The sequence below is a fragment of the Macrotis lagotis genome, chromosome 1, assembly GCF_037893015.1.
Source record: "Macrotis lagotis isolate mMagLag1 chromosome 1, bilby.v1.9.chrom.fasta, whole genome shotgun sequence".
In the NCBI taxonomy this organism is placed as follows: Eukaryota; Metazoa; Chordata; class Mammalia; order Peramelemorphia; family Peramelidae; genus Macrotis; species Macrotis lagotis.
The window spans coordinates 273,812,685-273,827,637 of record NC_133658.1 but is presented as its reverse complement, the minus strand read 5'-3'; the positions used below and the strand labels follow the sequence as shown (position 1 = coordinate 273,827,637).

General features: G+C 40.4%; 1 protein-coding gene across 10 annotated transcripts in view; it reads left to right on the top strand.

Moving 5' to 3' along the window:
- Positions 1–13,109, top strand: part of KCNQ2 (potassium voltage-gated channel subfamily Q member 2) — a 129,857-nt gene extending 116,748 nt beyond the window's left edge. For 3 of the 10 annotated variants that reach the window (XM_074227453.1, XM_074227450.1, XM_074227447.1), the window contains 5 exons: positions 891–999; positions 2,498–2,629; positions 4,775–4,870; positions 10,727–10,850; positions 12,308–13,109. In XM_074227453.1, the coding sequence (XP_074083554.1) occupies positions 891–999; positions 2,498–2,629; positions 4,775–4,870; positions 10,727–10,850; positions 12,308–13,042 (1,196 nt within the window). In that variant the 3' untranslated portion in view covers positions 13,043–13,109. The remainder of the gene's footprint in view (positions 1–890; positions 1,000–2,497; positions 2,630–4,774; positions 4,871–10,726; positions 10,851–12,307) is intronic. The other 7 variants (XM_074227470.1, XM_074227474.1, XM_074227459.1 and 4 more) reach the window with 3 other exon arrangements.
- Positions 13,110–14,953: the final 1,844 nt, after the last annotated feature.

The window sequence follows — 14,953 nt, the reverse complement described above, 5'->3', positions numbered from 1 at the left end:
TTTTCATTCTTCTTCCTCTATTATTATTTTTTAAGTACGGTATGGCTGGAAGGGGAAGAGAGAAGAATATTGGGAGAAACTTTAGGGATATAAAAAACAAAAGATCAATTAAAATTACTTTTTCTCTTTCAGTTTTTGCAAGGCAGTGGGGTTAAGTGACTTTCCCAAGGTCACACAGCTAGGTAATTATTAAGCATCTGAAGCCAGATTTCAACTCAGGTCCTCCTGCCTCTAGGACTGGTGCTCTATCCACTGAGCCAACTAGTTGCCCAACAAAATTATTTTTTAAGAGAAGACTGTCTGATTACCCCCTCCCACAATCTTCTCTCCCTTTTATCACCTCTTTTCCTCCCCCCCCCCCAATCCCATCCCTTTCCTCTCCTATCTTCCTCTAGGGTAAGATAGATTTCAATACCCAGTTGAGTGTGTATGTTATTCCTTCTCAGAACTTAATTCCAATGAGAGTAAGGCTCACTCACTCGACTATCTCAGTAGTCTAGAAATGAGATGGTGAGGCTCTAAATTAGGGAAGTGGATGTCTCAGAAAAGGGAATGGATACTTGAGTATCAATGAGAAGATCTGATAGCAGATTGGCAATGTAGGGCAACTGACAATGAGGATGCAGGGATGACACTGAGATTGAGGATCTGGGTGACTGGGAAGATGATGGCACACTTGATGGTGACAGAGAGTTTAGTAATAATCATAGAGACACAATTCTAATGATTGATGGTCAGAGGTTTTCCCACCATGGCCCAAGGCATCACACAATAGCCCAGTGTATCTATAAGTACATTCTTCCTCTATGTACATAATTCTGTGACTCTGTGAGTATTTCCAGTTATGGTAATGAACAGCTAAATCACAGCTGGTATTTTCTTTCACCCAGAAGCAAGTCTCCCAGGAGAGGACATTGTAGATGACAACAAAAGTTGCAACTGTGAGTTTGTGACAGAAGATTTGACTCCAGGCCTGAAAGTCAGCATCAGGGCAGTATGGTAAGACTCCCACCATCCAAGTCAAGAAAGGGAAAGGAAGGGGAGGCAGGGGAAGTATTTTTCTCCACTAGCAGAATTCATAGGAAGTTTAAGAAGTGAAAATAAAGAGACTCAAAAGAGTTTTCTATAGATTCCATCCATTGATTATTGACACATTTCCCTTGGATTCTCTGCTTATATAAAATATAATAATAATGATAATTAATAATAATAATAACAATAATAATAATAGCTGACATTTATATAGGGCCTACTGTGTGTCAGTCACCAAGCTAAGGTTTTTATAATTATTATTTTATTTGACCCTCAAAACAATCCTGGGAGACAAGTATTTTTATTAACTCCATTTTCCAGATGAGGAAATTGAATCAAACAACAATCAAGAGACTGGGTCTTTCAGCTAATGTCAGAGGCCACAGTTGAACTCAGATCTGACTCCAAGCCTGGCATTCCAGTCACTTTGCTACCCACATTCCTGTATTTGTAGGCCTTTGCAGGACTAAACTTTGACATATTTTTGCTTCAAAAAGAAATCATGAGGAATCCTAATAAACACCCAGGGCCCTTAATATAATTCTGATATTTCTGTTTGCTTTGTGTTTCTTGGAGAGAAAGAGGGAGGGAGCTTCCAAATTCTGAAACTAGGGCATAAGTTAATTTTATAAGGTACCTGGGAGAGTTATCCAAACAAGCAAATAACTTCCTTAGACAAAAGTGGGAAGATAATCTTCAGGGATCTGTTTCAAATACATTACCCTATCACATTCTGGGGACTTGAATTATGTTCCTCTCCTGATGAATTTGAAAATTTTGACTTCTTAAAAGAGTCAACAAGAAGAGAGTGAGCAAAGTACTGGTCTTGGGAGACAGAAGACTCCAAAAAATCTGGTGCCACCATTTATAAAATGTGGGTTATAAATTTTTTTATGGGTTATAACCTCCATAGCTTCTTTTTTTTCTTTTTGGCAAGGCAGTGGGTTTAAGTGACTTGCCCAAGGTTGCACATTATTAAGGTCAGTGTTCTATCCACTGTGCCACCAAGTTGCTCCCTGTGCCCTAGTGCCCTCTATAATCTCTCTAAACCTGAACTTCTTAATCTGTAAAATGAAAATAACTTCCCTTCACTATCTAACTCAGAGGTATTGTAAAGTGAGAAAAGAAATGGGAAAGGACTTTAAAAAGTATTAAGTTCTGAAGTGGTGTGACAAGTTATACAATGAGTTGATAATTGCATGGTATAGATAAGAAGTGTAGAAGGATTTAGCAGAAGGATAGACTAATGTGATCTGGAGATCACATTGCTAGGATCCTTTAATTGTGCTAAATTAATTTAATTTAATTGTACCCTTTAAGATGAAAATTTAAGATGAAAATTTAAAATTTGTCCTGGGGGCAAAAGACTGGCCTGGGAAAGGGGTCTGCCCTTTCTTTTATATTTATGTTGTTATGTTTTCTGTTGATCTTGATGTTCTAAGTCCCTTTTTGTCTTCCTCTTTAGTGTCATGCGCTTCCTTGTTTCCAAACGGAAGTTCAAGGAGAGCTTGAGACCCTATGATGTGATGGATGTCATTGAACAGTATTCAGCTGGACATCTGGATATGTTATCCCGGATTAAAAACCTTCAGTCCAGGCAAGACGCTCCTCTGGTTTTGGTTTTGTCATGGGGTGGGTGTGAGAGCTTTACCATTCAGTTGTCTCCTTTTTTGGGGGTTATTTAATCTTTTTTTACCCAACCCCAGGAGAAAACTCATGGTTTCTTACAAGTGACTAAGGTAAGGTGGTGATGGCTGTGCCTGTGAATTGGGGTGGGGTGTGGGATATCTCACTGCTCACATTTCTCATTGGCTCCAAATCAGTGATGAAGGGGACTGGACAGAAGGTACTAGACTGGGTCTACCTAGTCTCTTCTGTGCTTATGCTGAATTTCTCCCTCTCCTCTGCTCTGTTCTCCTCTTGCTCTCCCTCCCTCCCTCTTTCTCTCTCCCCCTTCCCCTTCCTCTCCTTTGACCCCTTTTCCTCTCTCTCTCTCTCTCTCTCTCTCTCTCTCTCTCTCTCTCTCTCTCTCTCTCTCTCTCTCTCTCTCTTGCTCTCACTCTTGCTTTCGCTCTCCCCCACCCCATTCCTTGGTTCAGGTTTTTGAATAGATGGATGGAGGGCTGAGCAAATTTCTTTAATGATATGACCAGAGAGATTTTTGTGTGTCCACCTGGTGGTAGACATGCTTCCTGACACCTTCTTTCCTACTAGAACACAATGGGTAGGCTTCTGTCTCCTTCTAACAAAGTGACTTCAGAAATGATTACTTCATCTTGGTGAGAGGAATGGAAAGGTGCATCTGGTTTGGTTCTAAGAGGGGAAAAAAACCTTGTTTCTTTCCTTTGATTAAAAGGAGCTAGCCTAAGTGCTTCATTGCACATACTTCTGTACATACAAAAATCAGACTTTTGACTACTTAGTGTGAATGTGAATGCACGCATATGTATGCGTGTGTGTGTGTGTGTGTGTGTGTGTGTGTGTGTGTGTGTGTTGAAGGATAAGGAGAAAGGCTGCCATTTCTGTAGAAGCCCAATTAAACATATGTCTTTGCAAGTTCAAGGGCATATGACCCGCCCTGGAAGTATTTCACATTTTTCTTCTCAATAAGCTTTCCTGCATGCCTCCTTACAGAGACTTAATGCTTGGTCTTTAAGCTTCTTTACTCCAGCTCAGGGGAGGTACTCATGGTGAAGCCAAACAGTTAATTTAGTGATCATTGCTTGGACCCTCTGCTATAAGGAAAGAAGGTCTCATTTCTGAAAAGAGAGTTCCATTCTGGTATTAATTGGTCTTCCAGGGGTTTCCTCTGAGGCCTGGGAAGGAAGAAAAAAGGTTCTTTGATTATATTTAAATATAGGATATTGCTTTTATGGAACAGCCAAGACTGACAGAAAGAATGATAGCCACTTCCTTTTTGCTCAATTTGGGGGGTAATTTCTACTGTTCAAATCCATCAAATAAAATAACAAATGTAAAATATTTTGCAAGCCATAAAGAATATAATGCTTATAATTATTATAATTCTTTATTACAATACTTTTTGGAATTGGCTACCTTCTTGGAGGTGGGTTAGGTTATATGAGCAGCAAGTGGGTACCATCTAGTAAATAAAACTTCATCTGAAGGAACCTCCGGGGAAATTCCCAGTCCCTTTTCACATTGACTCAAACACACAGTACTGCTGCTATTACTGTCTCTTTGTGTGTCTGTGTTGAACTGTGGTGTTTCTCCTGTGTCTCTGTCCCTCCTCTTTTCACCCTTTCTTCTCACTATGGTTGTGTTTTGTTTACCAGGCTCTCTCGTCTTAAGTTTTCCTTTTAGCTTCATTCTCTGGAGGAAAGAAAAGGAGCTCAGGATATTTTCTGTCATCTTGATAATAATGATAATATGTGTTATTCTGTAGCCAACATTCTTGCTGGTATATTTCCACAGCTATGCAAATATATTCCAGTGGGGACTGCATGCTGCTTTCAGGGAGTACAGCAGTAATGCCATGTGTATGCCTGGCTCTCTGAATTAAATGCTTTGCTTGAACTTGAGAAAAGATTTGGCAAATCAGAGGACAAACAAATATTTCATCAACCGTTTTGAGCAGAATATGATATATTTTTCCAAAGGGGGAAAATCTGTTTTTTTTTTTAGTTATTCCTTATGTTTCTGCAAGTTTCCAACCAACTCTGTTCCACATGTTGCTTCATTATGCATTTTGCTGGTGTCTTTTTTCTATTTACTTTGCCAGGATAGATATGATTGTGGGTCCCCCACCCCCTTCAACTCCCCGGCATAAGAAGTACCCAACCAAAGGACCCAAAGAATCGCCCCAATACTCGCCTAGGTTAGGACTCAGCTCAAGGGCCTCTTTCTCTGGGTTTGTTCATTTGTTAAATGGCAAACTTCTTTCACACCAGACCACATGACAGCATTTAGTTCTTGGTATGATTCTAGCATGCTTTATTGAAATGACTTGAATAGCCTGGATTGTGTCTTTTGTCTATGACTAGGTCAAATGTAGTCTCCTATATAATCTTCTATCTCTTTGAAAAAGCATTAGTAGACAAAAATGGTCATGTTCTTGCTCTCCAGTTCTCAGCACTTATTATGTAGGAGAATATGGTACTCCTGAAACTGAACTGTTAGCCCTTCAGGGGCTACTATCTGCCCTCTTTGGCAGGATGCCCTGAGGAAACCAGAAGGTACCATTTGCCAGAGATGTTCACACACTGTCATTCCCCACCACTTCAGAATTGCCATCTTGATCAAAGGGAAAGGGAAAACGTACCAGCCATCAAAAAAGTAATTTGCTGGGATGCCAAGAGAGAATGCATGCCAGAATGTATATGTAGCCTATACTCTCAGATCTCATCTCTTCATTAATTCTGAATTACACCTATAGATCCTCCCTTTCTCTTTTCCTTCACAGGCACACAGGTTTTGGTAGTGCTTGTTTCAATATGGTGGGTAGCTCAGAAGCCAGAGGTTTTCATTGAGTTTCCTTTAGATCCATATACTTAGGGATGACCCTGGGATCTACTTGCATTCTTTAACAGGATTAGGTAAAAATTAGCACCCAAGCACCAGAGCACTAAAGTGAATTTAGTAAAGACATCCCAGTAGAATACAGCTTGGTGCAGGGCACAGAGGTCTAGTCAAGGAGTTAGGAACAACTGTGATAGCTCAATCTCCAGTCTGTGATATTGACTACTTGACCTATGGCACCTCACCTATCTCACCTGCCCCAGACAACTCTGATGTTTGTCCTGCATTCTCAAAGAAAGCCATGACATCAGAGAGGTGATGCCATGATAAACACATGAATTGGATTTGAGTGAGGAGCTGCTGTGCTAAATCATGTCTCACTTTCTCATCCAGAGCCTTCTGGGTCCAGTAGCCAGATATGAATCAGGATGACTGGAGATAGCCCTGGATGTGAAGCAATCAGGGTTAAGTGACTTGCCCAAGGTCATACAGTTAGTAAGTGTCCAGGGTCTGAAGTTGGATTTGAACTCCAGTCCTTCTGACTCCAAAACCAGTGCTCTATCCTTTGTACCATTTAGCTGCCATAATGATGAGTTATTGATCTGTTTTGGTAGAAGGAGTTTCCACACAGCTTTTACCAATAAGATCACATTTCTAGAATAGGAAAAAAAAATATCAGTTCTCTTCCTCCTCCTCTTCCTCCTCCTCTTCCTCCTCCTTCTCTTCCTTCCCTTTCATTTACCCTCCTCTTTCCTCTCTCCTCCTCCTCCTCCTTCCTCCTCTTTCTCCTTTGCTCCTTTCTTTTTTTAAATATATGTACCTACACAATAATCACTAATTAGTAGGGCTGTATGTTTCACTTGGATCTAGTTTTGGATCACAGGTCTCACCATCTGATAGGGTTGGATTGAGGTCATCACTTTGACAATTCAGGGAAAGGAAGTTTCCCCCTGAGTAATTCTAACTCTACCTACCACCCCCCCAGGTGGGATTATCTATATCATTGTCCCAGCCCTCCAGGGACTGTGGCCATTTTCAGGATTTTGTGGTAATACAGAGACCAGAAGTCTGAGAACAGGTCTCTTTCAGAGAATTCCTGGACAAGGGAGGAAGGTAAGAGCTCTAGTTAGTTTTGACCAGGGAAGCCTGTCCAGGATTATAGAGAAATGAGTTTAGAGATTTTAGAGAAAAATCACTTGAAAAGTTTGATTTTTAGGCTCCATTCCTTTCTCATCTAGGGCTATAAAATTGTACGTCATCTGAGGAAACATGAAAGGTGTCAAATATTGAGTAAATCTACCTCTTTCATAGCTCCTCTCCCCCTCCCATCCCACCCCAAGGTCACATTGGATATTGAATTCTTTGAAAAATTACAGAGACTGCCTGATCCTTCAAAGATTCAACTTAATCCCCAGGAATTTAACCTTGGTACATGGCCAGGCATTTTTCCCCATAAGAAATGAGGTTTCTTTTGGGGAATAAAATGAATGAGTACATTGCAAATGACAAACTTGTAGAAAAAAATATCCACAGACAAGGGGATGATCTCAGTACTTGCTTTCTTAAGCACAGACTAAATTTGGTATTCACAGGGTGCAGAAGTAAGTTCCTGGGCTCATGTCATTGAGGCCAGGTTTAGAGGAGTGAGGGAAGTTCCTGAGTAACCCAAGGAAAGCAGGGAGCTCCTCTTTTCCTTCTTGGCTTCAGGCCCAAGAGCCAGAATCCTTATATTGAGTTTGTCCACATACTTGGAACCATGAGACATGGAGAAAGAAAAATCTCTATAGTATTGTTAACTGCTTAGTTGTAATCCTAATGAAGAAATCCCATTGCAGTTTCTTTCTAGTTAGTACTCTGGGCCTACAGAATTAGGTCATAGGCAGAACTTTTAGATATAGCTTTCCTTTAAAAAAAATAACAAAAACTTAAAACCAAAGGTAGGTTTTTAAAAAAAGCCAGTCATGTGGTATGGGTGAAAGGGGTTTAGCTTCAATGCTTGAATTGTGTATAAGTACTAAAAAGACTGAAATAGTTCTCTATTTCCCTACCTCATTTTCCTCATTCAAGCTGTTTAACATCTGACGTCTGCTTTGAGCCAGAGGGAGCCTTGGCCCCCTTCGTGCATGAAGTGTGAGCATGAAGCCCAATGGAGCATGAGAGAACCCACACTATGGCTGATGCAAGACTTTTTCCCATTTCTGTTTCATTCAACAGAAAGAAAGACAAAAATATCCTCCAATCCTCCCACCTCCATTCCTTGCCCTAGTGAAATGGCAGTTGGGCTGACATCAGATTATGTGACCCAGGGGCCCAGAAGAACTGCCTGTGCTTAGTCTATTAAGAAGTACAATGATCACAAGGATATCCATTCATCAAAAAAAATAGGGACTGAACATCTCATAGTTTTATTTCTAAAAAGGAATAATCTTTTTATAGCCTCCACTCTGCAGATGAATTTACTGAGGGCAAAGATGAAGTTTTATATTAAACCCAGAAAGACAGCAACAGCATAAAGGGGCAAAATTAGAATTCAGGTCATATCTCATAGACACAATTTGATTAGCCTCTGATTACAGATCTCTACCCAGTGTTATTTGCCTGTATTTCCTATTCTCTGGTTCAGAGTGAGTTGGAGAAGCCCAGAAACAACAAGGGATTTGCAGCTCAGATGTCAAGAAAGCTGGTCACACTGTGTTGGAAGTTATTACCATCCATTTTCCTGTGCTGAATTAGGGGCTGCCCAACTAATTCTGGAATTCATTGATGAAAAGTTCTAAAATTCACAATGTGTGCCCACACTGGCGCCCCCCCCCATTTGACAGTCACTTTAAGGAGTGTTATGACAATGAGGCTACACCTGCAATGTGGACTAGCTGAACTTGTCTGAACAACTAGGTAATTTTAAAACCAGTCAGGTCAATTGTATGTTTTTTTTCAATTGAATCAACCATGGAAACAATTAAACCAATGAACCTCCCCCTGCCCCATAACTTTCCATGTTCCTCCAGAAAGTTATTCAAATCTTGCAGCTCTTCAGGTTTAGGTATGAGTATTACTGCTCTCTCAAAGTGGGGAGGCAAAAATGTACTCTCTATGACCTTGTCTTGGTGGAATCATTTATGTCCAGATTGCAAACCGTATGCAATGTGTGTCATGATGTACTGGCTTCCTATAACTGGCTTCTTTCTAATGCTAATGACTCTGGAGCCATATTAGGTGATGCTTTACCACAGACTGACACCATCTGACCCTTCCAAGGTAAATTGGGAGCCAGTTCTGTTCTTGGAAGAGTAAAGAAAGCAATTCTATGTCTTCTTTTTGCCAGACTAATCTGGTGACTCCTAGTTTGTCTCACATTCTGTACAACCACACATAAACACACACACATACACACACACACACACACACACACACACACACACAAACACACACACACACTACACATTCCAAGAGTAGGAAGACAGCCCCTTCTTATCACTGTCAATGGGCTTGTCTTGTCTCTTTTCTTTGATATGTGCATTGGATGGGTTTCTGTGCTGGTCTGTGTCTGTCCTCTTTTCCCTTACCCCATCCTGGTGCATGGAGCCATAACTCCTACCCATACCTAGCATCTTTTTTTTTTTCTGCTCAAGACACTTAACTCTGTTTCAACCACACTCCCAGGCCTTTCCAACTACACCTAGTGGCACATTATGCCGGAGTAAAACAAAATAATTAAACAGAGGTGGGAATCATTCATGTTGGATAGAGTGGGAGAGAAGTACTGAAATATCTGCTGAGCTAAGGAAGACCTGCCACTTTATAGTCTTCAGATCAGGACTAATTAATTTGCTCATGTATATGGATTGAACCCTGATAATAACAAATGTTTCAGGGGCTACCCAACTTTGCATAAGGAACAATTTTTCAGACTATTTGGGATATGGGAGATAGCATGGCATAGTGGGTACTGAGCTCCTCTTGATCCCAGAAAGACCTGGGTTCTGGTCCTCCTTCTTGAGTAAGTCACTTAACTTTAGAGAGCTCCATGCTCTTTAAGACCAAAAATTGCAGAGAAGGCGCTGAATTGTATTAGTCCAAGGAGCTTTTTTGCCTGGAGCTTTTTTTTGCTGGAGAAATATCAGAGCTAGTCCATAACCCTATTTCAGTAACATTGTCAAAGTAGAAGGAAACAGTAAAGGACAGTGTGGAAAAAAAAAACCTGAAGTAGGAGCCACCAGATTTAATCCCAGTGTTTAACTTCCTCTGTGGATTTAATCAGCTCCTGTAAGCTCTCTCAGCCTGTCTTCTCTTTTGAGATAGTTAGGTAAAGTAGATAGTGTGCTGGATTTAGAGGGAGGAAGACCTGAGTCAAATCCAATGTCAGATATTACATAGCTGTGTGAGCCTAGGCAAGTCCTTTAACCTGTTATCTGTCTCAGGCTCCTCATTTGTAAAGTGAGCATAATAGTAACTCAAGTTTATTGTGAGAATAACACATTTGTAAAATGCTTTGCAACTATTAAAGCAATCTTTTCACATTTACATGCATATCTAGTTGTTGTTTTTATTATCATTAAACTGGAAAAGCAAAGTATCACCCTAATAGGGTGATTGTAAAATGTATGAATTAACTGTAAGATATTATTAATGTTTTCATTGACATCATGATCTAACAGAACTTGAAATGAAGGGATAAAGTAGAGATAGGAGAGACAAGAAGGGAGAAGAAATAAAAAGGGAAAGAGAAATTGGGAAGCCCAATTTGGGACTGAATGTCTTGAGTAAGAGATACCCTAACTAGAAGGGTCTGTAATGATTTGGGTAGGGGAGAGGGGTACTGAATGAGTGGTCTCCCTGAACCAGTTTATAGGTTATATAACCTCTAAAGGGCAAATATCTATCTCTCCTAGCTTGAAAAGAGTAAATACAAATTGGAATGAAAACAAATATTTTCTTCATTTTACTCCTTGTTAATGTGCCATATTCCATTTGACTGAGAAAAATAAAATAAAACCACAATATTATTTCAAAATACAATTATGACACCAATGCTTGTTGGCTTCTAATCTAGTATTGAGATGCTTTTGAAAGCTGTTTCTAGATTTGAGGCCTTATACGATTGAGAAGCTGTTGCTTTGACTAGAAGGGGAGAGGAGAAGACCTTTAAATCCTTGCTTGCCACAAACTCATTGTTTTGTGTGTGTTTGTGGGGGGGAATTTCTATTCCTGGTAGAGTGGACCAGATTGTTGGACGAGGCCCAGCAATTACTGACAAGGACCGTACAAAGGGGCCAGCAGAAGGGGAATTACCTGAAGACCCCAGTATGATGGGCCGACTTGGGAAAGTGGAGAAACAGGTATGTGGTTGACCAAATCACTGGGCAGACCTTGCTGGCTTTTAAAAACCATGATTCTTCTGTAGATCATAGACTGTTTTGATTGAAATTCTTCAGGATAATGTATTCTTCAGGAAAGCTTTTCTATGAAATGCAATTCTTTAGATAGGTTTCATATGAATGGTACTGTTTCAATAACTTTCCCCAGTTTGACACTTTCACCTGTCCTAAAGGTCCCCCAGTAGGACTGTGCCTTGATCACTATTGTTCTACTTGAGAGAGAGTTATCAACTCCTTGAAAATGGTTTTGGTCAAGTAAGAGTTATTAGAATAATTTGGAAGTATATCCTAATCTTCATCCTACCCCATATCCTTTATCTCTGTAGACTGGGGATTCCATATCTCAGATGCCACTTAAGACCAAGTAGCCAATTTCATTATATCAGCATTAGGGCAAATAAATCAATAAACATCTATTAATAGTTAACTAAGGGGTAGCTAGATAGCACAGTGGATAGAGCACCAGCCCTGGAGTCAGGAGGAGCTGAGTTCAAATTTGACATCAGAAAATTAATCATTACCTGAGCTGTGTGACTTTGAGAAACTCACTTAACCCCATTGCCTTGGAAAAAAAAAACAAAAGCTTACCAAATGATAAGTAGTCTCCTTAGTGTTAAGGATACAATGAAAATAAAAAAACTAGCCCAGCCAGTATACATAAAGGGTACTTTATAAATGTTTGTTGATTGATATACTATCTTAAATTCAGAAAGACACTATGATCTAATGGTAGAATCAAAGATAGGAGTTTTAATTTCAATTCTGATATATCTTAGCCTTGAGCTTCTAGCAGGGTTGCTTTATTTCTCAGTTTCCATCCATATAAAATAGGAATGATGAAACTTGCACAACCTGCCTCTCTTGGAGCCAAGTGCTTTATAATACTATTATAGAGTATTAGAAGTGAGTTATTGCTATTGGTATCATTGCTTTCACTTTTTTTTTCTTTTGGCAAAGGAGAGAAAGGTACATGCCATTTGTTAGGAATTTGCTGAACCTGCATAAGGTGAATGGCATTGTTTTGGTTCCAGACTAAACAAGATATGATTCTGATCATCATAGAGTTGATGGTAAGAAGGGAAGACAGTACAGGTGGACATACAATCATCAGAAAAATATTAGCATACTTTATTATTTTAAAAGTGTTTTGAGGGGGAAAGTATGGCCCCCAAGGTTATAATTACAGGGTTACATGGTATAGAATGGGCTGGCCCAGGAAACCTTCCTGGAGGAGATGGGATGTGATTTAAGGTAAGGGAAAGGGGGAATTTGTTGGGTGTTCTTCTTGCTAGATTTTTATGCTTTTCATTTATATAAAGGTGAGCTTAGGTGAAGAAGACAGTCCTCTATCTTGTACCTTGATAATTTCATTTTGTCTTTTGGTTAAACAGACTTGACATTGGTATGAACATTTTCAGGTTCTCTCCATGGAGAAGAAGTTGGATTTCCTGGTCAACATTTACATGCAGCGGATGGGCATCCCTCCAACAGAAACTGAAGCCTACTTTGGTTCTAAGGAACCAGAACCTGCCCCTCCTTATCATAGTCCAGAAGAGAGCCGGGAGCACATTGACAAGAACGGCTGTATCATCAAGATCATCCGTTCCACCAGTTCCATGGGGCAAAAGAATTTTTCTGCCCCTCCAGCACCGGCCATGCCTTCTAACACATGCCCCCCATCTACTTCATGGCAGCACCAAGCCTATCAGCGACAGAGCCATGGATCCTCTCCAGTAGGAGATAATGGCTCTTTAGTCCGAATCCCTCCACCACCATCTCATGAGAGGTCCCTGTCTGCTTACAGTGGGGGTAACAGGGCTAGTATGGAGTTCCTCCGTAATGAGGACATGGCTGCCAAGCACCATGAGAGTGCCTTGAGGGACAGTGACACCTCAATCTCTATCCCTTCAGTGGACCATGAGGAACTAGAGCGTTCCTTCAGTGGCTTTAGCATTTCCCAGTCCAAGGAGAACTTGGACATGCTGAACAGTTGCTATGCGGCTGTGGCCCCTTGTGCAAAAATCAGACCCTACATTGCAGAAGGAGAATCTGACACTGATTCTGATCTTTGTACACCCTGTGGCCCTCCACCACGGTCAGCCACTGGGGAAGGCCCCTTCAGTGACATGGGCTGGTCAGGACCTCGAAAATGAAGTACCTGCTACACAACCAGCTGTTGACTCACATTGTTCACATGAACTCTTTTCCGGGGGACTGACCACCAAGGATTTGTGTTTCAGAAATTTGCTTAGCTCTGGGACATTCTCTAATAGCTGTGTTGAGTGCATAGGGTTGGGAGGGTTGGGGAGGGTAGTAAGGTTGGGACAGAGGCTGGCTCAGCAATTCTCTTCCTTGCAGAAGGGTTATTTGGATAATAATATCCATATGAGACTGGATCATTTTTGTCCCATCTTTCTGGGTGCACTATTTAAGGGAGGGGTGTGAAACCATGTCTTGATACAGGGTAGACAAGTGGAGTTTCTTGGTATCAGCCAAGCAAGGTTCTATAAAATGTCTTATAAGATATTACTTGTCCCATGGGTAGATGTTTATTTATTACCTCTGGGGTTCTCTGTGAGGACAAAGTGAATACACAATCCCCACTGTCTTGTACACAGTTTTTTGTTTGTTTGTTTTTTACAGAAGTGGCAGAATTTTAAGTGGATTCAAAAGTTTAGTTCAACAACATCTATCAGTGAGAGAGTGGGGATGATGACAGTGGGAGGTGAGGGACCCTTGAAGGTGGCCCTGTAAAGTGAACCGGTTATGGCTTTTGGATGTTTGGTTTGAGATTCCTAAAGCTGGAAAATGTGAATGGTTTAGGAAAATTGGGAGGAAAGGTCAAAATTGTGAGTCAGTTGTGATCCAAGAGACATAAAAATTTTAAAAATTGGATTTTAAAAATTGGATTATGAGGTTACATTTAAAGCATGTATTTTACAAAATTGGATGTTTCCAAATAGTGCAGACAATTTAGGGTGTGACTATGCATTGATGGATTATTGATTTTAATTTTTCTATATGGTTCTTACCCATAACCTGTAGCAAAAGGGAATAAGAGGAAGGTAGGGAAAAAAGTAGAGAGGGTGAATTTTTTTTTCTTTTAATGTAGCTCCCCTGGGTGCTGGTTTTTAATGTGGTGAGTGATGAACAGTCAGATGACTGACTCACTTTACCACAATTCTTTTTTGGACATATTCATGATTGTGCCTGAAAGTATTTGCACCTCATTAACTTACTGAAAAAAAAGTTTGCCTGGTCCCATAATTCAGATTTCCCTCAACTCTCTCCCTGTGTAAAATGAATCTTCCCACATCATCATGAAGCACAGAGAGAGAATCTTCTTTCCTTTTCTTGAGTACAAGTCTACCAAACTGCCAGTTGACTTCTCCCCACCCCCACCCCATTTATCTATTCATTCCCGAAACAGTATTGCTATCATGGATGCTAGACCTATTCAGGACCCTGTCAAAAGCCGAGGACAGGCAGGAGCATCACTGAGACAGATTTCATTGGGGAACAAAACAAAGCCACAAAATTATCTTTTTACTCTATGAATATCCACTGGACTCACACCAGGATAGAGGATGGGGAAGAGAAGGTAGGGAGAGAGATGAAGTAATAATGTCCCCAGACCTTCATATACTTAGTTTCCCTGCCCTTCAATCCTTTCATTTAACTAAAGTACTCTATCTCTGGGATCATGGGGTCTTCTTAAAGTCTAAAATTATGGGCACTTCTGAGCCCTGACCTGGACTTTACATTCTCCAATCAACCCTCCGGGGGCATGCAGATAAGATATCAACAGGTAAGAGTTCAGAGGTTAAGATTCAAAGATCATTTCAGTTCTGTTAGTAATAACCCTATAAAATCATGATCAACCCTTTGGAAGAGATTTCCTCAGGTACTTTCACTAAAATTACTTGACATGGGAATGAAAATATTTGGACTTTGTCTCTCATGGTTATAATATGACTTAGATTTTTCTGAATGTGGTAACTTAGACTCTGAAGAATATTAGGAAAATTCATTGTTACAATCAACTTCATGTTTTAGTTTAGCTA